The sequence below is a fragment of the Emericellopsis cladophorae genome (genome assembly GCF_022114955.1).
Source record: "Emericellopsis cladophorae strain MUM 19.33 chromosome Unknown NODE_23_length_310842_cov_116_589050, whole genome shotgun sequence".
NCBI lineage: Eukaryota > Fungi > Ascomycota > Sordariomycetes > Hypocreales > Bionectriaceae > Emericellopsis > Emericellopsis cladophorae.
Window position 1 is genome coordinate 189,653 of NW_026250948.1, and position 22,504 is coordinate 212,156.

At 55.7% G+C, this 22,504-nt stretch overlaps 9 protein-coding genes across 9 annotated transcripts; 4 read left to right on the plus strand and 5 right to left on the minus strand.

The window, feature by feature from the left end:
• Nucleotides 1-180: 180 nt before the first annotated feature.
• On the minus strand, nt 181-4,451 carry J7T54_004066 (Alpha-factor-transporting ATPase-like protein; the record flags this gene model as incomplete). Its single annotated transcript, XM_051506586.1, has 3 exons — nt 181-2,850; nt 3,281-3,941; nt 4,036-4,451. 3 exons carry the CDS (start codon nt 4,449-4,451, stop codon nt 181-183), a joined length of 3,747 nt encoding a protein of 1,248 aa, XP_051362149.1.
• Nucleotides 4,452-5,209: 758 nt separating this feature from the next.
• On the plus strand, nt 5,210-5,757 carry J7T54_004067 (uncharacterized protein; the record flags this gene model as incomplete). The annotated part of the gene is made up of 2 exons (XM_051506587.1): nt 5,210-5,296; nt 5,347-5,757. 2 exons carry the CDS (start codon nt 5,210-5,212, stop codon nt 5,755-5,757), a joined length of 498 nt encoding a protein of 165 aa, XP_051362150.1.
• Nucleotides 5,758-7,527: 1,770 nt separating this feature from the next.
• On the minus strand, nt 7,528-9,228 carry J7T54_004068 (putative MFS-type transporter-like protein; the record flags this gene model as incomplete). Its single annotated transcript, XM_051506588.1, has 1 exon — nt 7,528-9,228. One exon carries the CDS (start codon nt 9,226-9,228, stop codon nt 7,528-7,530), a length of 1,701 nt encoding a protein of 566 aa, XP_051362151.1.
• Nucleotides 9,229-10,038: 810 nt separating this feature from the next.
• Nucleotides 10,039-11,075, minus strand: J7T54_004069 (uncharacterized protein; the record flags this gene model as incomplete). The annotated part of the gene is made up of 2 exons (XM_051506589.1): nt 10,039-10,240; nt 10,324-11,075. The coding sequence occupies 2 exons, from the start codon at nt 11,073-11,075 to the stop codon at nt 10,039-10,041; spliced, it is 954 nt and encodes a 317-aa protein (XP_051362152.1).
• Nucleotides 11,076-11,923: 848 nt separating this feature from the next.
• Nucleotides 11,924-13,354, plus strand: J7T54_004070 (uncharacterized protein; the record flags this gene model as incomplete). The annotated part of the gene is made up of 1 exon (XM_051506590.1): nt 11,924-13,354. One exon carries the CDS (start codon nt 11,924-11,926, stop codon nt 13,352-13,354), a length of 1,431 nt encoding a protein of 476 aa, XP_051362153.1.
• Nucleotides 13,355-13,410: 56 nt separating this feature from the next.
• J7T54_004071 (uncharacterized protein) lies at nt 13,411-13,647 on the minus strand (the record flags this gene model as incomplete). Its single annotated transcript, XM_051506591.1, has 1 exon — nt 13,411-13,647. One exon carries the CDS (start codon nt 13,645-13,647, stop codon nt 13,411-13,413), a length of 237 nt encoding a protein of 78 aa, XP_051362154.1.
• A 1,772-nt stretch (nt 13,648-15,419) lies between these two features.
• J7T54_004072 (uncharacterized protein) lies at nt 15,420-17,162 on the plus strand (the record flags this gene model as incomplete). Its single annotated transcript, XM_051506592.1, has 1 exon — nt 15,420-17,162. The coding sequence occupies one exon, from the start codon at nt 15,420-15,422 to the stop codon at nt 17,160-17,162; it is 1,743 nt and encodes a 580-aa protein (XP_051362155.1).
• Nucleotides 17,163-17,305: 143 nt separating this feature from the next.
• J7T54_004073 (26S proteasome regulatory subunit N2) lies at nt 17,306-20,716 on the minus strand (the record flags this gene model as incomplete). The annotated part of the gene is made up of 1 exon (XM_051506593.1): nt 17,306-20,716. One exon carries the CDS (start codon nt 20,714-20,716, stop codon nt 17,306-17,308), a length of 3,411 nt encoding a protein of 1,136 aa, XP_051362156.1.
• A 1,001-nt stretch (nt 20,717-21,717) lies between these two features.
• On the plus strand, nt 21,718-21,990 carry J7T54_004074 (uncharacterized protein; the record flags this gene model as incomplete). The annotated part of the gene is made up of 1 exon (XM_051506595.1): nt 21,718-21,990. One exon carries the CDS (start codon nt 21,718-21,720, stop codon nt 21,988-21,990), a length of 273 nt encoding a protein of 90 aa, XP_051362157.1.
• Between the last annotated feature and the right edge of the window lie 514 nt (nt 21,991-22,504).

The following is a 22,504-nucleotide window of genomic DNA, read 5'->3' on the forward strand; positions in this document are numbered from 1 at the left end:
TTCCCGTGTGCGACAATCTGGTGATTTCGTTCCTTGACTCAGCATGGTTGTATCAATCAACCCCTTTATTACTCTAATGTACATGTACCCCGATCAACCAACGTCTCAATGTTCAAATCGCATACCTAAGTGCTTCAATATTCTCCAATATATGCAATAAACGACTAACGAGAACCGCGGCTACTCACCACAATGCAATAACCTGACGAACTCCCCCTGATTCCTCATCAACGATTCATAGCCCCCCTCTTCGGCGACCACGCCTCCTTCGCCCACCACGACGATCCAATCCGCGGTTCGCATCATTTCCGGGCTATGGGTCACCAGAACCACTGCCATCCCCTTCAGACTGCGGATCGTTTGCCGTATCATACCCGCGCTTTCTGCATCCAGAGCCGATGTCGGTTCGTCGAGGACAAGTAACTTGGGACGGCGGACGAGTGCGCGCGCAATGTTGAGCCGCTGTGACTGGCCACCCGACAATGCTTGTGCGCCATCGCCTATGAGCGTAGAGTAACCTTCCGGAAGGGAGATGATCCATTCGTGAATACCTGCTGCCTCGGCAGCGCGCACGATGCTCGCCGTTTCATAATAGGGTGAGCCGCTCGGTAGCCCGTATGTGATGTTCTCGGCAATGGTAGCGGGGAACAAGTACGGCGCCTGAGCGACGTAGGCGGTGTGAAAACGAAGGTGGTCAATGTCAATGTCCGATGATGCAATGCCGTTCAGAGTCAGGGAGGAGGGTTCCGAGGGAGGATACAGCCCCAGGAGAAGGGAAGCTAAAGTCGTTTTCCCACAGCCAGACTGTCCAACGATGGCAGTCACCCTGTCAGCGTGAATCTCAAACGATGCGCCTCGCAAGACATCACTCTGGCCTTTTGTGTAGGAAAAACTAAGTTTGTCCAATTTGATGGGTAGCAAGTTGTACGGCCTCAAGCTGCCACGTTGTCCCTCGGGTGGCTCTGTCGACATGCCGGCATACTCCAGCATCTGCGAGGCCGTCGCTTGCGCCATGGTCAGCTGCGGTATGCCGCTGAGGATACCTGCGGCGCTGCCAATGCTGAAAAGCAGGAGATTGACGACTTGCATGAGTGAGGCCACGTTCATCTCGCCCTTTGTGGCCATGAGAAGTGTGCCGTAGTAGAAGACGAGCGAGGTGAGTACGTATCCAATGGACTGGTAGGCACCGTAGAGAATGCACGTGTAGGCGCCTCGCTTGAGGCCAATGGCCAAGGCGCCCTGGACCTGCGCCTCGTATTTATTGGTAAAATAATTCTCCAGAGTCAGAGCTCGAACAATACGAATGTTGAGGAAGATTTCGGTCAGCGTTGCAGATGTGTCTTCCGCTGCCGTGTTGCACCTGGCTTCCCACTTTCCAGAGATCCAGGTGAAGCCCTTGATAGCCCCAGCGACGACTGGCACCGGTGACAACGCAACAAGGGTCAGCTTCCAGGAGACGATCATAGACCAAATGAAGGAGGCGCTGAGCATGGTGGTGATGGCTACCATGATGGGGATGAACTTGCCCACGATGTTGCGCATCTCCTCAGCATTGCGGTCCATACATTCCACAATTCGGCCGGGAGAATTTTTTTGCTTGCCAAAGAAAGGCTTCGGTTGCAACATTATCCTTCGGAGAGCTTCTGTGCGAGTCTTGTTCACCCAATTTTGACCGACAAGTTCAAACAAGTATCGGCTACCGCCCCAGCCCAAAGCGTCCACCACAGCCACGCCCAAGATAATGAGTGCCCACTTCATTCCCTTGGTGGTCTTTTCGCCGGGCGAGGTCATCACGCCAAGGAGTTGTGAAAGCGCGTAGGCGAACACGGGTGTTGCTGTGGCGCCAATGATACAGACAACAAAACCAAAACAGAAGATGATACAGTCGGTGGCACCGAGGGTGGGCCAGATGGTCCTGAGGGTTGACCAGAGGGAGATCTTTTTCTTAGGCGCCTTTATTGCTGTTGGTGGGTTTTCCTCGGGGACAGCCGGTTGCTCGACCATACTGTGTGGTCGGCAAGTGGACATTCCGCTGTTCCGCTGAGAATCACCAAAGGCGAATGATGCTCTCTTCTCCATATCCTCGGGCATGACGCTCTCTTTTGGAGACCCGGCCCAATCCGAGGTCAGACTTGACAAGGGCCTTGCTGGCGCTGGAGATGCACGACGGGTGTGTTGTGGCAATGCGACCAATTCGTGCTGTTCTGGCGACGAGAACCGCTGGCTCAGGAAATGTGAGAAACGCTTCCTCTCCTCATCCCAGCTCTGGTCATCCTCAGCATGGAAAGAGGCTCTGTTGTCGCCCAGTAATCGACCTGCGTCCAGTCCTGGATGCATTTGATAGTCACGGCCGGGCAGCAGTGAACTGCGTCTGCCAAGATTGTTGACTTGCAGCGAGTTGATTTCGAGCTCGTTGAAGATTCGATCAGCAAAATGCGAGCGGCGAGACGCGATCAGAGGCGTGGCGGGCGAGTCTTTCGGGTCGACTGATGAGATACGAATTTCCGGCGAGTTTTGATGTCCATGGGGAGCAGCCAAAGACGCAAAGTGACCATTCTCCTGCTTCAATAGATCCTTCTTGAACCCCTCTTGTACGAGATACGAGCTGTCCATGACGTAGACAAAATCCTCGCCTTCAATCTGGGAGACATCATGCGTGACGATTATTGTAGTCTTGCCGCGTCGCCACTGTCGAATGGCGTCCATGACTAGCGTCTTGCTGAGCTGATCCAAGCCGCTCGTGACCTCATCTAGGATGAGAATTGATGGATCGCGGAGACGTGCCCGGGCCAGGGCCAAGCGTTGTTTCTGGCCTCCGCTCAAGTTATGGCCGTCGGAGCCAACATTAGTCTGTAGTCCGAGGGGTAGACTGTCCAGAGTATCATGTAATAAGGCGCAATGACAGGCGCTCAAGACTTCGGCTTGGGTTGCTGATTCTGGCTCCCGGTGGCCAAATGCAACGTTTTTGAAAAAGGTGTCGTTGAACAAAATACTGGTCTGCTGAATGAGGCTGATGTTTTCGCGTAACCACTGTTCATCCAGTACCCGCATCGACACGTTGTCTATCTGGATGTCGCCTTTCAGTGGCTTGTAGAAGTTGGCGATAAGGTTCCCGATTGTGCTTTTCCCGGATCCGCTGCGGCCAACAAGGAAAGTCATCTCGCCCGCCGGAAAGAAAAGAGTCGATGGCCGTAAGACGATGGTACCTGGGTTGCTAGGATAAGAAAAGCTGACCTGGCCTTGTTAGTATGACTCCCAAGGCAGGTAAGCGAAAGCTCACATTATTCAGTTCGATATCACCGGTACACGTTCGTGGCTTCACATGCCTACCCACGCGCGTAATCTCTCGGCCGCCGCTCTTCGGAGCCACAACTGCCTCGAGGAAAGATCCCGCCGACATGGCCTTTGCCAACACCAGCCAATGCGGCATCAGTGCCTCGGCGCCTTGAAAAGCGGCGAGCGTGGCGTAGAACGTTGTCAGAACACTGCCGGGCCGCAGGCCATCTTCGACAAGCGACAGACCGTACCAGAAGCCAACCACAAACATGGCAATCACCCAGAAAGCCACATAACCCATTTGTATGGAAATGCATCGGGCTTGAATCGTGTAGTGTTTTGCTGCTCTTTGGATAGTTTGAACGTACTGCTCCGTCTCTTGATCGTATCCGCCGAAGATCTTGACGAGGTCTATCGCGACGATGGACGCAGTAACTTTCTTGGACGCAGTGGCGAGCTCTTTGCGCTGGGCTTGTATAGCCGGCTCGAGGGGTCGTGTGGCCAACGATAGAACGATGGCTGACAGGGGCATAGTCGCCAGAAGGACAAGCGTAAGCTTCCAGGCGTAGAAAAGGGCGATACCGATGGACGCAAGCGCTGTGAAGAATTCACAAAAGAGTAGGCCGAGGATCTGGGATGTGCCAAGTTGCAGCTCGCGCGTTTGGCTTCTTGATCAGCGATGACCCTCCCGGAAAGCAAAGTACTTACGTCTGCATCCGTGAGAGTAAGCTGGAAATGCCCTGGCTTTGCGAATCGTACCATGTCATATCCTTCTTCAGGAGACTTTGGTAGATGTCGTGCCTAGCTGCATTCGCCTGCAACTCGCCAAAGATTACCCATAACGCGAGGAACACTGAGTTGGCCGCCCAGTTACCAGCACCGACCCCTATCAACACCAGGCACCACCGTGACATGCGACTGGAGGTCTCGATACCGTCGATGAATCCCATGCCATAATCGCTGATGACATTGAACGTTTCGCCGAGCAAAACAGGGAGAGCGGCCTTGAGTCCCGCCGTGATGGCCGCCGCGAGGAAAGCCGAGGAAAGCGCACCAGCGTGAGACCATTTGGTGAATGAAAAGAGGTGTCTCCAGGAGGACTTTTTAGGTTGAACGATGGCCTCGTTTGGTGTCTCGAGGAATGTAGCTTCATTTGTCGATTCATTGATATTCATGTTCGCCATGATTTTGGTGCGCGAGTCGGCATTTCTCGTGAGAGAGAAAAGACTTTGAAAGAGCCATGATCTCAACCACATCTGGATACAATCTCATAGACCTGGCCATCTTATAGCCCTCGACTGGCTGTTAGTATTGTTCCTCGAGCGAGGTCCGCAGCCTGATCGAGTGGGTGGGCGCTCGAGCCACGGACAATGGTGAGCGGGAGCAGGAGGCCATTGTGTAAGAATGGTCTTTTCTCGGAATACGCAGGCTCTAGGCTTGTTCCGACTGCAGCTTTCATCTCTTATTAGTGACGGTGAGCCCAATTTGAGCACTGCCCCAGGTCTTGACTCTTTGACATGAAGGCGACTGCGCCTTCACGTGCCCGTGCACCTGGTCGCCAAAGTCCATAGAGTCGGAATAATGAAGAATCCATATCAGTACAGGTATACACACGAGGTTAGACATTCGAAGTATGAGTGGTGCGCACTCATTTGGTCCGACTAAAGTACCTAGTAGTAACTTCCGGGGACGTGTAGAAGATTCGGGGCCGTAGATGCGCACAGTGTGTGTAGCACGGTACTTTTGCCTCGCGCGCACACTCTCGCACAGTACGTGCGTCATTCAGTGCCCCTCCAAAATCTTCAACCCCACGTTTTGCGACAAACACCTTTTTTCCTCTACCGACAGACAACAACACAGTTATCATACCCATTTCCGACTGTTGTCGCCATAAGTTACTCTCATATAAAACAACATCTACACGACTGTAACTATGGATCCCATGGAGCAGATGGCCAACGGCCCCAGCGGCCCGTTGCCCAAGGACTTCAACCCCGAGGAAGCGGGTAACAGCGAGGATGTCAGTGTACAAGCACCCTTACAAGGACGTAACGCTAACTTTCGGATCAGATGGAGAAGCAGTTTGCAGTCAAGGTCGTCCAGCACATGTCGACCTACTGGTCTATCCTCGAGCGCGTCAGGGGCTCGTCGCTGCGCCTCACCAAGCTCGACGACGAGATCTACACCCACCTCATGCTCACATTCCCCGACTTTGACCCCGCCGCCACGATTAACGAGGACGAGATGAAGTCGAAAGCAGGCAAGGAAAAGTGGCGCCCGTTCATGATGGCGTACGAGAAGAGGGTGGACGACTACAACTTTGGTACCATGGTGCGGAACCACCCCGGGAAGGAGTACGACCAGGACACGACCATCTTCGTGCCGCGCATGCAGTTCTATGCCATTGAGATTGCAAGGAACAAGAAGGGGCTGAATGACTGGATCTTTGAGAAGGCCGAGAAGGAGAGGCAGGCGAAATAAAGTGACGGACAATGTCCAGCGCATCTGGTAGATGAGGTATGGGAGCGTTGCGCGGAAAGCCGCGACGCAGGCGAACCCTGACGATTTGAACGGCATATAGACTCTTGAATGAACAATTCAAATACCCACGTGGATTCGAGTCAGTTTTCGCTGAGATTAGGGAATCACGCGACTCCTAATGAAGGATCAGGCGCTTCGGTACCATGGTGCTCATTTCTGAGGATCGAGACGCCTCTGACTACATTGGACGAAGATAAGTGCCGCAAACCACGACGTGTCACATGAATGCACCCTCTATATGAGCTTACTCACATCACATCACCTTCGCATTCATCTGCATCTCTTTCACACTTACGAAAAAGGCGATCCCTCTGTACCAGCCCAGCCAATACAGATGCCAGAAGTACTACCATCGCATACAGTTCCACGATAGCAGACTAACGTGGCTAGTGGAACTTGGAAGCCAGAAATCGAAACCAAATCTAGCAAACGACCACTATCCTCCTTGGGACCGGGCGCTCGACATTGTCGTCCACAAGCCTATACCGCGAGATATCGACCAAGAATCCAGCACGGCATCAACAGCAGCGTCAGCCCCTTCCTCGGAGCACAGAGCATCTAGCTATGCCCAACTTCCAGACAACGTGCGGCGCAAGATCTGCCGCTATGTTGTTCCAAAGAGTGACAAGCCCTTGACGTTGTCCCCAAGGGCCTTCACCAAACACGCATGGCATGGCAACAGTTTCACGCCGTTTGCGGTCATTATCCGGTCTCTCAAATATCTCTTATCAACAAGTGAGCTGCTTCGAGACGACATTTTGCACGTCCTCTTCGCGGACAAGACTATTCACGTCACGCTCTCGCCTTACACCGGCCCGCGAATCAGCCCCCTCACACAGTATTTCTTCAGTACCCACGTACATCGGATGCGAAGCTTGATGATTGAAGTTGACCTGAGCAAACTTGGGTTTGGACCAGAGGGTGCAGACCTTCGGCCAGGGCTAGGCCAGCTTGGTCGCCTTCTTAAAGCCATTGGCAAAGCGAACATCGAAAGAACTACCCCCTTGACCGACCTCACACTCCTCGCTCGCCGATATCACGGAGTTCGACCTGGTCGAGTTGAGCTGAGAAAGATTTCTTCGTTCGGTAGCGAATCGACGAATGGAACGTCATTGACGTCAACGTCGTCCTTCTCGTTGGCGCCATCAGCCAGGGAGAAAGAATACTACTGTCCAGATGTCCATCTACACATCTTTGATTCGCTTCTGTGTTTGAAAGGAAACGTCGAGTGTTTGAGGATGTGTGGCTTTAGCGAGATGTATGCGCACATGTTCATCAAAGCCATCTTCCCCCAGACAGAGGGACAGATTGTGTACCGTCTCAGAGGGACAAGTCCATGGGGGAGGCTACCTGGTCAAACATCAATGATTGATGATGGTAAAGGCGGTCTCGTGCTGGATGAGCACGACATGGACCCTGTGGTGCACGCGGACTGGCAGGGCACGGGTATGCCGCCCCGACCCACGGTGCAAGCTGACGGATCCTTTGGGCTACCTGTTCGCGGCATCGTGCATCAAACCAAAAGCTCGGCGGACGGCAGTATCAACAGGGTCGAAAGAAGCAGGCTGGTTAAGAAACTGGTGAACATGATCAGTGGCAGGCCGCGGGTTCTATCTCGAAAGTTCGCGACGACATCGTAGCCTGTTTCCAATATCAGGCAGCGTATCAGAGGATTTGGAGCACAAATATGTTTAGATAGTACATCATCAATTACGACTTCTGCAACATTGTCGCCATCATACTTCGGGACCTGATCCTGGCTCCCCACGTAACGAGCACAATGGGGATGAAGCCGAGCACGATCGCCACGCTGCCCAGCATGGCGCCTCCACCCCTGACGCCCATGCCATCAAACATCAGCCCTGTCAGGACCGGGAAACTGCCGCCAAGGACATTCCTACAGAAACCGTTGGCCGCAAGGGCTGAAGAGGCGTAGATATGGTACGCATCGGCAGTATAGTTGAACGAGGCAAGGTAGATGACGTAAATGCCCCAGGTGGCCAGACCGATGCCCACGGCGAGCAAAATGCCCTGATCACCAGGTAAAGCAGTCTGGCTGGGCATGAACGCTACGAAGAGACCAATAGGCAGCAGCAAGGCGGTGACGCAGCAAAAGTACAGCCTCGCCTCGGGAGCATCCCTCGGAAACCGCCGGCGCATCATGAGCCAGAAGAGGGACATCGTCCTTTCCTCGCCCGTCCACTTCTTGTTCTCGAGGAGTCGTTCTTGAAAGACGCTCACAGTTGTGGCTAGAGCTGCGCCGACCATCATGGCCGCATAAGTGGGATAGCTCGCTGCGAAGTCACCCCTGTGCAAGTATGGGACCACTGCGAACCCCAAGTACAGCACAGCCCAGGAGAAGGCAGCCCACACGGAGAAGGCCAAGACGACTGGCTCGGTGCCGAGCATATAGAAAGGTCGCAATACTGACGTGGCCATCATGCTGCCAAGGGACCCTCGCTCCTCGTCAGCCTGTACTTTCCAGCGTAGACGACACAGGGTTCTACTCTCGTCCGAGGTGGACTTGGCAGACGAGGCTGATGCCCCAGCTGTGAGTTCCGAGTCCTTCACCCAGACCCCATAGATGCCCTGCTTCTCCAGTGTGTCATACCACTCGTTGAGCTTCCTTGCCTTCCGAGAAAGGAGCACGGACCCCCTTGTCTCACGAAAACAAGTTGCCAATGCCAGGACGAGCAGGCCGTCTGCAATGCCCTGATGCCAGAAGCACCATTTCCAAGCACCTGAAGGCCACGTGTCTCCCAAAGCCTCGACGATGCTGGCACAGACCAAGGGGCCAGCACCAGTCCCTCCGAGGACGAACCCGCTGTAGATCGCCATGGGCGTATTCCTGTCCTCCTTGCTGAAGACGTCGGCAATGACCCCGCCAACAATGGAGCTGAAGACGCTGGCGCCACAGCCTACCAAAAAACGGCACATGAACATGGCAGCGAGGTTCGGAGCGTGGGCGCACGCAATCTGGAAAGCCGAAAAAAAGACGCCGGCGGCCACGAGCACTGGGTAGCGGCCCCAGATCTCGGAGACGGGTGCGAGGACCATGGGCGCCAGCGCAAAGCCAATGCAAAACGTGGTGATGCCCAGGAGCACGATCAGAGGTGTCGTCCCAAGGTCAGCGGCGATGTAGGTCGCTGGTGGCGAGTACGAGCCAGCCGTGTAGGCTGTAAGAAAGGTCGAAACACATCCCAGGGCAAGGACGACTAGCTTGTGAGGATGGCTCCATGTGTATGGAGATGTGTAGCGCCTCAAGTCGGGAGCCGAAATCGACGGCGGCTGGCCTGGTGGGAGTGGCAGATCCGAGTCGAATGAAAGGTAGAGATGCGAGATGGGTGCCTGATCATCGAGTGCAGCGCCGTGCTGGCGAGCAGTTCGCTGCGTCTTCTCGGCGTCGGTCATGCTGAGTGCTCAATGCCTTGACCATATCCGCTCAGGCATAGGTGAGGTTTTGTAGGAAGACGGGAAGAGACGTCTACCGTGTGACTCACGAGCCAGTTGTCGTATACACCCTAGGGCATCCGCACGCAATCGCCGTCGCTCAGTCTCGACTCTCGACTTCAGTCGGCAACAGGACAGGGTTTATCTGCAGGCCAGCGTTCGAGACAGGACTTGCATCAGCGACATGGAGTTGAGAGGAACGGACACGGACGGCTTGACCTGTGGGCGCGTTCCAGTCTGCAACAACAAGTCGGGGCTGTTGTTGAGCAGGAGACGATCTGACGGACCGGCGGAGGCCAAGCGGTCCAAGGTTCCAAGCCCTGTCGGCAATAAGAAGGAGATGATGGATGGGCTTCGAAACGATCGCCGGCCCGCGCCAGTCGGTCGGTCCCTGACTCTCATTCGCGGCATTATTTCCGAACATGACCGCACAATCACAATGGTGTGGGACGAGCAGACGTGAAGATCGTACCCAGTACGGGCAGAGCGCACCAAGTCACCACTGACCAGGCAGTAAGTGGTCGTGCGCTCTACGCCAAAGCTCCCGGTGCGCCCTACGTCAATAAAAAGCCGGGATGCTGATCCTTCGATCCAAAGGGCCCTACACGGTTTTGTGGACACAATTCGATATGCTACGGGTACTTATCAATTAAAAACACAAAGTTTGGCTTGAGACCCGTCTATATTCTTACTTTTGCAGGCTCATTGTGTGATATGTTGCGCCTGCGATGTGACCAAACATTTCTTACACAAACGGGACCGGTCTAACAATCAGTCTAGGTCATCTTCCGCCGTGTTCTTCACCTGGCTCGATGGCGCGGCTCCCTTCTCCTGTCTGCTCTCGTCGTCTTTCCGATCCTGCTCTTTCGCTTCCTCTTTGATGTTGCCCTCCTCGTCGACATCCTCCTTCAGGTGGATCGTGAAGCATACTGCGAGGTATACCTCGCCCGTTAGGCGGTTTCTGAGAACGTATCTAAGTGTGTGTGAGCGTCTGTCCATCTCAGTTAAACAACCTCCTCCCGCACAAATGAATCAGTTCAGGGCGTGACAACATACCGTAGTCCTTGTCCGTCCCAGTACTTCAGTATCGGGAGATGGAAGCCCGGCAGCCGCAGGGAAAATGTCGAGAAGTCAATGTAAGGATTGTAAAAGTCCATCCCGTACGTCTCCTCGTACTTCCACAGCCATGACTCTTTGTTGGCATCGTTCAAGCCCCACTTCATACGCCCCTTACTGTCATCTGGCATGCCCATTTTGGTCCTCACGTCTTCGCCGCCGCCTTCTTCGACAAAGATGCCTCCCTTGTCTTCCGCGGTCTCGGGTGCGCCAATGTGCAACGCATTCAACGAAGATAGAGCTGGGCCGTAGAGGTGCGGCCGGTCAGCGTACGCGTCTCCATCCAGGCCAGGGTCGATCCACCACTTCACAATATTCATAGCCGTGCTGAATCCTGGTGGGAGCTTGTCCCGAATCGGACGATCGAAATCATTGCCAAATTGCAAATCCGTGCCTTTGATGCCGTCCTTCTCTCCACCGCTCTGACTGTCTTTGGGCGCGTGAGGGGTGAAGCTGAAGCAGATACTGTACTGGTCTTGGTTGTAGGCGTGCGGTTCCGTCTCAAAATACTTGGAAGAGCTTGGCGAGCCACGAGGCAGTCCATTGTAGTCCCTTACTCGGACTGACAAGTCGATCGTCGCCAGTGGGCCGGCGATCTTGACCGGCTTGGCCACGTTGACGGGTACGAGGACATGGTTCTTCTCATCGTAACCTGGACCAGCCGTCACGCGGAGAATATAGCGATCCGCCATGGTCAAGATGTAATGAGAAATGAAACTGTTGGTGAGAGAATCGCGTACCCGGTAGTTGAAGGCTATTCCGAGATGACGTAATGGTTACCCTACCTCGGGTGGTTCACCTCGAATAACACTTCTCTCTCTCAAAACATTCGGCCAAAGAAGTACCGAAATGAATGGCGAGAAAACACCAGTTTTCACCGCTAGCTTTGCTTGTTGAGCCGAGGCGAGGATCATAGGAGCCCCTCAGAAGCAGTGCCATTGCCCCAAGGCACACTGTTGGGCATACAGCATCTTTTGTCGCTCTCGGCAGTAATTAACGACCGATACAAACTCTTTGCACTTCCTTGAAATAGAATCTTCGTGTAGCTGGCCAATGTCATGCCAGCCATTCCGCTGCACAACGATCTTGTACGTCTTGCTTGTCTGGCATAGTCGTTCGATCGTAAAGCCCAAGAGCCCAAACTACCTAGGTAGGCGCGTGCTGTTTAGCTCTACAAAAGACAACACCCGCCGCATCCATCAATAACGCCCAAATATTATCCTATTGACTCAGTGAAATCTGCAGATAAGCGGAATGACTAGTTAAAGTATGGGCGTTGAGCCAAGTTCTTTTCGCAGAGAAAGCGTGCGTCTGGTCTGGTGCGTCATCGGTCACGGATGGTGGTTCGTGAAGGACGAAATGGGAGGGAACCCTGGCGATCACCCGCTCCTCACCCAATTCAACCCAACCTCAACATGGTTTGCGTTGGGGATTGGGGATCGAGGAATAATTGTGCTATCCATCATGTAGACAAGAACCCTGACCCATTTGATCGAAAGACCACTTCGCATTTCAGCCACACGAGAAACATCAGGCGAAGATGATAGGGACGTCCACAGTTGAGTGGATGTTGATCCGCGTGTCTATACTCGCATTCCGATACGCGCCCATTCTTTACAGTATCCCGATTATCCTACTGATTGGTGTCCACGGCGCAAGAGCCTGGACGTTCTTCACGACGGGGACCTTTACGGCCCTGCTTCTCGCCGAAGCCTTCTTCTACGTCCTCGCCTGGAAGCCTGCGCAGCGACGCCTCAGACTCCAAGCCCAGCACCCCGCCTCTCAGACCCGCGACGAACGACGCGGTCTCTTCCAAAGATGCATCACCACTGCACCAGATCCGGCCGCGTACATACAGGGGTGGTTTCTTGGGGCGGATCTGGACGACGTTCGACGCGACAATGTACGCGAGTTCCTGCTGTGGGCATTTTTCGACCATGACGGCACGGTGTGCGCGGATGGCGACGAGGACGAGTTGGAGGACTACGTGACTGGCATCGAACAAGCCCTGGGTCGAAAGTTGGAACCAGGTCGCAGCTCCGTCAAATCTCTCAGGCTGACATTCGACGAGATTGAGACGGCATACCGTGGCTTGCTCTGGTACGCCGTCATCTTCATGGTCGATCAAGCGACACATGCACTGATGATGTGGTATGGCTACCAGTACCATGCGGCTGAGTCTGCTCGTCAGGCATTCCCACCGCGGCCACAGAATCTCTGGGCTCCGAAAAGGTCGCCCGTCCGCAGGCTGAGCTATTGGTACCATCCGCACCAGGGGAACAAGGCCCAGCAGCCCGTCGTCTTCTTCCACGGCATCGGCATCGGTCTGCTCACGTATATTGGCTTCCTGAACGGGATCCGCAGGAGGAGTAACACGGGCATCATAGCTATCGAGCTACTACCCATCTCATTCCGGCTGACAGATCCGCCGCCGAACCGCATCGAGTTTGTGCAACAAATGGTGACGATCCTCGACCACCACCGTTGGGACCGAGTGGCTCTCGTCTCTCACTCGTACGGCTCGGTTCTGACGACGCACGCCCTCGGCTCGCCGCTGCTGCAGTCGCGGGTGACCTCTGTGGTCCTGACCGACCCAGTGACCATCATGCTGCATCTGCCTCATGTCGCGTACAACTTCACCCGGCGACGTCCTCGCCAGGCAAACGAGTGGCAACTGTGGTACTTTGCCAGCACGGATCCCGGGGTGGCCCACTGCCTGGGGAGGCACTTTTTCTGGCGCGAGAACATCATCTGGGCCGAAGACCTTTTGCACAACGACCGCAAGGTGGCCGTGTCCTTGGCCGGGCGGGATATCATTGTGAACACGGCAGCGGTGGGTGAGTATCTGGAGCAGGAGAAGAATATCCAGGTGGTCAGCTTCCCCGGTCTCGACCACGCACAGGTCTTTGACGACAGGCGAGGCCTGCGGACGCTGGTCGATCTGGTGCATGCGACGACGGCAGCCTATTGACGATTCATATCTGATCTAAACGCAACACGACGCAACGCAACGAAAGGATCTGACTTTTAGTCATGCGTCGTCGTCACCGCGCCGCCCCAGTCTGCAAGTTCTGCGCCAACCGGATGCGAGCCGTGCTGCACAACGAGCCACACTGCGTCTTGTTGGTCCGAGTCGTTGCAGACTTGATGCTCGGTCCATGCCGGTATGCAGATAAAGTCGCCAGTGGAAAGCTCATGGACGTGCAGCTCGTCCTCGAACCCTTCCTTGACGCGGACGGTGCTGGAGCCGGCGATGCTGTACATGATGGTGTCTTGCTCAGCAGAGTTAGACTAGAAGCAGACGAGCTTGTAGATAGAGTAGATCAAAATTGAACATGGAGGAGATGCACGACTCACCCTGCTCACTGTTGTGTCTGATGGACGTGCTGTATTTCGGACGTATGGTCAATACTGTCGCGCACATGCCACACTTGCCCACGACGGCGCGCCGTTGTGTGACAGGCCCCTCGACAGTTGGGCCAGTAGGTGCCAGATCACACGAGCGTATCACATGCGTCGCAGCTGGCATCACCATGGGCAGGAGCTCCGAGATGAGAGGCAGCAAGGAGGCCATGATAGTTCACTGTTTGACTGAACTGAATGTAATGTCAGTGGGTGGGGAATCCGCAGTGCGTGGGTGAGGGAGGAAATGGAGCGCGCGTACGTACGGTGAGGAACATTGCCTGAAGAGGAAGGCCACTGTCGTCCGGATCGCGAGACTACCGGGCCTCCCCTTGGTTCGCCGAGCCGCTGCGTCCTCGGATTGCTGTTTACGGCAGGCAGCAGGCAGACCATGGGCCACTCGATCCGGGGGACCTTTGCAGTTGCGCCGAGATGCCCAGGCGCCTGGATGCACGTAGCTGGGGATTGCAGTTCAGGGGTTCAATCACGGGTTTTGAGGCTCTGTGCGGCAGCAGAGGGGATGGCGACTGAAGAAGGGAACGTGTCGCGGCAGATTTGCTGGTCAACTAGGTAATTACTGTGTTGCGAGGCACATATCGATGGGAAGACCGCGCTGGCGACCTTTCAAGACTCGCGATCAGCAGAGTCAATCGCGTCACTGTCGATCTAAACTTGCAGCATGTCGAGGACCCAAGGCGCAGAAACCTGATAGAGGAAGACATCGGAGCCGGGCAGCGGACATGAACGCCAGCGGTCGGCATCATTACCGAAGCGGTCGTTCCCGGTGCAATGAAGAATTAACAATACCTGCGCACATGAGCCTGCAGTCCTGCGCTTGAAGATGATGCTCCCTCACTGCCCTGATGAAGGTACCTTGGGTTGCAGATATCGGACATGGGCCACGATCCCTACATGCGGATAGCACTCCGGTTGCGGTGGCTTTTTTCATCAATGAGCAAGTTAATTACGGGTAGAACACTCAACAAGGGACCAATTTTGCCAAGCGCTGAGAGGCCACCAACGCTCAATTCAAGTCCTGCCTGTTTCTGTACGGTACATGCGAGAGAGACCATGATATTTGTTTGTGCGTAGGGACATGACCATGGGCCAACACAGTTGACGGACTGGTGTTCGCATGTAGAACTGTGACTGGCTGCAATATCAGGGCATTTGCATGACGGGACAATATGAATTGCGCAGCAGAACGACATTGAATATGTTCGTGGTCTGGGATTGGATGGTGGATGGCTGATGGCTGACAGCGAAAGCCGCGTACCTAGGTACCTTAGGGTAGGCATAGGAACAGGTCCATGATCGGGTGGGAACGTTGACGGGCGCTCGTGACCTCACCACTGACGACCGAAGACCGGACCAGTCTCTGACCGGGCTCGCCTCAGACCTGGATCACGACTGGACCTACAATTGACCACCTACCCAACTGAGCACCAAAGCGGATCCATCAAAGGGTATGGATGTGCCTACCGTAACTTCCATGTGCTTTATCCCAGCCCCCAGACAGACAGACTCCTTAGACCACCGCGCGCCGCGGACGGACAGAGGTGCATATGCGCCTTGTTGGTGAGATCTTCTGTTCATCGACTTGACCACATTCCCTCTCTGCCTGACACGTGCAGATGGGACGCATCCTGCCCGCGACTGTCCTCGCGGCCATCTCGCCATATATTTGGTCATCAATATTGGCCATCTCCACCACCCTGGCCCTGGCATTCATCATGTCCGGGTTATCCAAGCATCGGCGCTCGGACGCTCCAGAGCGGCCCTTTGTGCCCACGACGGTAACCACCTCTCCAGATCACTATGGCCGCCTGAACCCAGAGAACGAGGCCAACCTTGACATGGTCCGCGGTGTCACAGGCGAGTCCTTTATACGGGATGGCCGCCCCCATAAAAAGCATCACCCTTCGCCCAATGCACGGCCCAACAGCGCCTCGAGGATTGCGTCGGATGCTGCAGAGCCCAGAGAACGTGCATGCCACATCTTCAAGCTCCCGCCCGAGCTCATCGATGCTGTGCTCAAATTCTTGCCGCCGCTCGATCTCGTGGCAGCGGCGCGTGCGTGCTCGACGCTCCACGCCTATGCGCTCTCAGACCTGCACTGGCAGCCCATTGTGCAGGAAAATGTGCCCGGTGTCAAGGTCGCAACACCGTATCCGTGCGACAGTTTTCACAAGCTCTACGCGGCGCACGAGCTGTTTTGGTTTCTGCCAAGACACAAAATCTGGTTCAGCAACCGGGAGATGACCGGCAGACTCATGCTCACACGCTACGACCCAAGGAGAGGCTGCATCGAGGGGCTACAACTCTTGGCCATCAGTCACAACACGACATACCAGCCATACGCTGCGGACCCCCACGTTGTGGTTCATCGCTTCACGCCCATGGTCAGCTTACACCTCGACCGCCCGATCCTGCAGTTCAAGGTTGGCGACCGCGACAGTGATGTTGCTGGTGGATTCTCGCGGCGACAGGGCGCCAACCGGTACGCCGACGAGGTGCCCATGGTCATGGACGAGCGACAGCACAACGTCTACAGTAACTTCAGCCTCACTAAGTCGCTGGACCGCGACAGCTGGGCAGGCAAACCAGAGCGGCTCCTTCGCATAGCCACCTGGCCGCCGCCAAGCATCTCTTCCCGGGACCTCACATCTACGAGCCGAGCTGGATCGCGACCACAGTCCCGGGGCGAGGTCTCAGAGCGCACCTTCATGATCAGAAGGTGGATCCAGATGCTGGGAGGCTTCGGGGGCCACAATGCGCCCCCAGCGCTGCGGGATGGGCCCTGGTCCTCGTTCGCCATGGCGACCGGCGGGCAGATTGGCGAAGAGCTGCTGACTTATTCGACGCTGGACCCGGAGCTGTACACGCCCACTCCGGAAAGATCCTTTCGGGGGATCTGGGTGGGCGACTACTCGGGCCACGGATGCGAGTTCCTCTTGTTCAACCAGCCGGACCAACCCCCCGCGACGGACCAAGAGCTGCAGCTGGTGCGTGGCGCAGGCGAGTCCGACAGCGACTGGGCGCAGAGGCGCGCAGAGGCACGGTCTCTGCGTGGTCGCCTCGAGGCCATCAAGCTCACAGGCGACCCCAACGTGCCGCGGGGCGAGTACACCTTTGTCGCGGAGGAACTCGGGCCCGGGGGCTACCTGAGGACGGCCGTGGAGGAACCATTTGCTGGGGCTCGTGTGGTCGAGAGCAAGGGTCACGTTGCCGGCACGGGCTTTGTGGGGGACAAGTATCTGGACACGGAGCTGTTCATCATCTCACAAGACGTGGTGGCGCAGTACTGGAAGGAATTTGGACACATCAGCTTTTTTGAGCGTGTGAACATTGCCGAGTACCTCAACCCCACGGCTTGAGTAATAATACATACCAGTTATAAGCGTTGATGAATCACGAGTTGACATATGAACGAGGAGATCAATAGATTATGTGTCATTGCAGCTATCACCAACCAGGCAATGCCTTACACCCACGCTCTATATGGTACACGCGTCCCCGATCACAGCTCCTCCTCATCGTCGCTACCGTCAGAGAAGTATTCAAATTCGCCGGGGACGGGCGCCTCCTCGTCACCCTCGCCGTCCTCATCCACAGCCGTGAGCACGCCCGCCGCGGCCGCCGCACCAGACCCCATGGTGTCGGGCATCCCCGGTGTAGCGGGCATGTCAATCAGATTGCCAAACGGCGATCGGCCAGAACCAGAGCCACGGAGCAGCTGGTTGACAATGTCGTTGCCGCCACTGCGGCCGTCGACCAACGCCTCCAATCCGCCGCGGCCGCGACCACCGAGACCGCGGCCTTCTTGACCACGTGCTTGCTGACCAGCGACCGGTGCGCGTTCCGTGGTGACCTTCTTGAGCTTCTCCTCGACCAGGGTCTTCTCTTCCTCAGGCTGCGTGTCGTCAAGCAGCAACGGTCCACCAGTGGGCTTCTTGACAGGCCTGTATCGACCGGCGGGGAACGAGATGTACTTGAACTGCTCCGGGAGAACACGGCTCATGTTCTCAATCTCAAAGCCTACCTTCTCCTTCTCGGGCTTCTTCTTCGCCTCTTCCTTCTTCTCCGCGTCATCCTTCTTCTCCGGCTCCTCCTTCTTATCGTCATCCACCTCCATCTTGTCGCCACCCGACTTAGGGGCAGGCGTGTCGATGTCCATGCTCTCGCGTCGCTGGGCACGCTCTTTCTTCTGCGCCCTGCGCTTCGCTTGCGCCGTGGTCGACAGAACCGCTGTGGCAATCAGCGCTGGACCCTCCTCGGTCTTCACTTCCTGCTCGGGCGGGTAGTCGAACAAGCTCTGGCGTGTGGCGCAGTGGAACTTGAAGTCGGGGATCTCAAGGTCGTGGTCGAGGCCAATGACAGAGGTAGGGGAGAAGCTGAGAGACAAAAAGTGCGTGAATGGGAACCAGTACCAGTACTGCGTGAACACCGCCATGCCGACGATGCCAGCCATGTTGAGGTTGCCAGACTGCGTCTGCAAGCCGATCGTGCAATTGCGACCTCCGGCGTCGATGATGCCAAGGGCGAGGGCCGCGCCAAACTTGGTCATGGCGTCTTCATGGCGGTCGCCCACAACCTTCTTGAGCGTCTTGCGGATGGTGGCCACTTTGGGGTTCATGACCTCGTTCTGCTGCACCATGATCATGGACAAAGAGATGAGAGCGCCCTGGCGCACAAAATCGGTAGGATCCTTCATCATGGGCTCGAGCAGGTCAATGGCCTCGTCGAGGCCGGTGCCAGCGCACGCGATACCGAGGGCCATGGCGGACCCGTAGCGGACGTGAGGGTTGTAGGACTCGGACAGCAGCTCCACCATGCGAGGGACACTAGCAGGCTTGCGGAAGAGGATGAAGCCGAGAGACATGACGGCTACGCGGCGGACATCGTCGTTGACGTCGCTCACAGCAACGTGCAGAAGCTTGCGAATGGCCTTGTTGCTGCCCGTACCGCAATACGCGAGGGCGACCGTCATGATACCACCGTAGCGGAGAGTCGGATCGGGGTCATTCAGCAGTCCCTCAATCAGCACGTCGGCGCCTTCTTGACGGCCGTACATGATGAGGGCCATGCCCATGGCGACACCACGGACAATCTTCTCGTGGGTCGTGTCGTGTGCGTAGGTGATCATATCTTCAATGGCCTGGGTGTTGCCAGTGCCCAGCATCACGAGACCCATGGAAAGGCCAACGGCCTCGCCGTTGAGAGCGGAGTCCTGGAACAAGATGTCCTTGAGCTTCTCGAGCACCTCGTTGTCGCCAGTAGCCATGCCGGCAATACCCAAACCGAGCGCACCACCGTGCTGCAGGACTTCGTCTTCAGCAGATGAAAGCTGCTCCTTGAGGTAGTCGACAGCGTCGGCCCCGTGGTTGGCGTGGATCAATCCATAAGCGTACAGTGCACCGCCTTGGCTGTACACTGAACCGTTGCCCAAGCCTCCAGCGCGGGGCAGGTAAGGCTCAAGCAGCTTCCTGGATTGAGACAAGTTTCCGCGGTGCAAGACACCTAGTGCGGCTGTCGCGGTGAACTTGGACCAGTTGACAGCCTTGCCTAGCCATTCCAGGTTATCACGGAAGAATTTGTCATTGGTGGTGCCCTGGTTCATGAATGCATTGCAAAACGTAACGGCGCTGTGGAAAATAGAGTTCCGGCCTTCCAAAGAGTCGCGGACCTTGTTAAGGATGCTACTGTCATTGCGGTTGTTCCTGTAGAGGAATTCGAGGTTGAGGCGGATGGTTTTAGAGCCGTCCAAGATCTCACGGATGTTGCCGTACACCTTGGCAGTGCCTTCGGGCAACTCCTCCTCTGACGAACCCTGGTCGGCCAGTAGACCTTCATTTTCGGTAGCCTCGGAATTGCTTTCCCTTTTAGCAGCGGGCTGCGCGGGCAGCGATGCCAAAACCTTGCCCAGAAACTCCTGAGTGCCGTTGTCGTATAGATCGAAGGCGATCTGGTAAGCATTGGCGATTGATATTCTGTCGCCCTTTTCCACCAGCTGGCGAAGCATGCGAGAAGCTTCTTCGTCCGAGTTCAAGTAAACGGCACACTTGGCGATGGAGAAGTAATCGGGTTCAGGAATTTCGTTTAAAAGATCCAGTATGAGCCGAAGGATTGCGTGGCGGAAGCCGCGTTCTTGCACAATGTCCATGCAGACGCTCAGAGTATACTCCATCAGCTCCTCGGCGGGGTTAGCCTCGAGAGGATTTGCCTTGGCTTGTTTTGCATCGTCGCTGGCACGCTTGATAACCTTTCGCAGCACGTCCAGGTTTTTGGCCTCGACGGCAATACCCACAACCTGCCGATAACGTCCCTGCTGTAGGCAGCTCTCGAAAAGGCGATCAATGACCCTCTGCAATGCCTTGTCGGTGGCTTGGCTGGGGGCGACCGAGCCAGAACGTTCTTTTCCGGTCGCCTCGAGGATGGTGTTGTCGATCGAGTCGCGCGACAAAAGACTTTTGGGTGGCAAAGCCTTCTGTGAGAAAGGTGAGGTGGGTGACGAAACGGCCGCGGCTGTGATTCCGGAAAAGGTGGTGGTCAATTCGGCAAGCTTGTCGGAGTCGGATGCCGTACTCTTCGCAGATATTGTGGCGATGTATTGGTCGACACAACGCGAGATGATGGTCTCCTCAAACTCGCCCGGGTCCTCCAAGCTGAAGAGGTCACCGGCGGCCAGCGCGAAGACCATGCTGTCATTGTAGGCCTGGAGGTGGTAATAGACCTTGGCGAGGACGAGCGCAGCCAGCTGGCGTTCGGGAAAGCTCTCATCTTCGTAGAGCTCCTCGATGAGGCCGAGTGAGTTGGCTACCTCTGTCCACACTGTGTCAATGTCATCGTTGAGTGTCTGGAGGGCGAAGACTTTGAGCTCCGCCTCCTCCTCAGAGAGGAAGGCGAGAACACCTGTGGCGGAGGAGATCATGCCGGGTGCAGTATTCGTGATGTGAGGTGAGAGAGTGTGCGAGCGGACAGCTCTTTTGTCGAGGCAGATATTTGGTGATGTGTGATGACGATGGAAGCTGCTGGAGGCTGTGGGCCACTTGCTTTGGAGTTGCTGCAGCTCCTGTCGCCTGCCCTGCAGCCAGCCAGGCACGGGCGACCTGACGTGTTCAGCTGGCTAACGGATGAGTCAGCAACGACAGTTTCACACGTGATTGCGCGTTCGGTACACATTTTGCACGTCGAACGATACTAAGTAGGTACATGCACGTGTGGGATCGAGTCAGCAGGACAAAGTACAAAATTTGCTTCCAGACAATTCTCATCGTCAGAACTTTTCTTGTTTTCGGCAATGCGATGTTAGGTTACCTCGTGTGTCTTTGCGTAGTACATAAAATAGTCTACGACAAGGTCGTCTGGCTGCAAGACGCCCCAGATATAAGAGAATGCTGACTCAAACTTGCGCAACCCCAGCTGATGGGGATGAGCAGGAGAAATGGTCAAAACCTGATGAAGGAGGATGAGCAACACTGCTTCTGAACTTGATCAAATTGGTGACGGCCGCCGTTTTGTTTCGAGTGGCCTTTTTGAGCTCATCATGCTCCAGCAGCCCAATATGACACCTGCGAAGTAATTACCTTAAGGTAGTATTTGCGCCAGCCCGAAAATTTCCATCCGGGAACGGTTACATGTTGGTCGCGATTGCGTCTCCTCGCTCCCAACACCACGCCAACTACACCACGTCACCGCTACGGTCACTGTTACGCTTCATCAATTTTTCGACACTGCTCAATCTATTGGACCTTGTGCTGTTTTGGGTATTTGCCGTGTACTGCAGTTGCGCCCGCCTTCGTCGAACAATGCCCCCTGGCGCACCGATCGCATTGGCAACTGGTGCGCATCCTTTCGTCTGAACAACGACAACGCCAGATGCCACAATGGATCTGCGTTCTGTATTGAACGACTCGGGCGACCGTGGTCGCAATGCCAGCCGCGATCGCGAACGAAGCGCGCCTCAGCCTCAACCTCAGCCGCCCACGCCGCAACAGCAACCGCGTCAGCTATCCCAGCATCACCAACAGAGTCCGGTCAGCTATCCTGCGCATCGCGAATACTCCTACCCACACCCGTCACCTGGTAATCCCCCATCACGCGAATATGAGTACCACGCTGCGCCATATCACCAAGGGCATCCGCAGTCGCCCTATCAACAGCCGCCGTATCCACAAGGTCGCCCAGGCCCGCCGCCTCCCTTGAAGCCCACGAACTCCTTTCACGATGTTCGATCCCCGTCCGGACCCCCAGGTCCGTCGCCTACAGCATATCGCCCTGCACCAACACCTACCACAGCACCAAATGCGTCAGGTTACTTCCCTCCCCACGACAGTCCGGTGATGCGGCATCAGTCTCGGCCTGAGAATTATCCATATCAACAGCAGCAGCCTACGTACCAATATCAGCAGCGCTCTGCTTCGCAACAATCGACGCCCACGCCAACATCAGCACAATACGGGCCCTCTTTGTACGGTAGCCCCGTTGCGACGCATCATTCACAACCTCCAACGCCGCAAGGACCTCCATTGTCTGCAACACAAAAGCAACCCTCTTATCCCCAACAATCACCCACGCAATATCAGGAACCTTTGCCTCCGCCACCCCAACCGCAACCGCAACCACACGCTCGACTCGAATCACGCGCGCAAACACCGACCATGTCACAGAGACGTACATCTGTAGCGCAAATCACGAATCCAACGGTGCTAGATAGGGA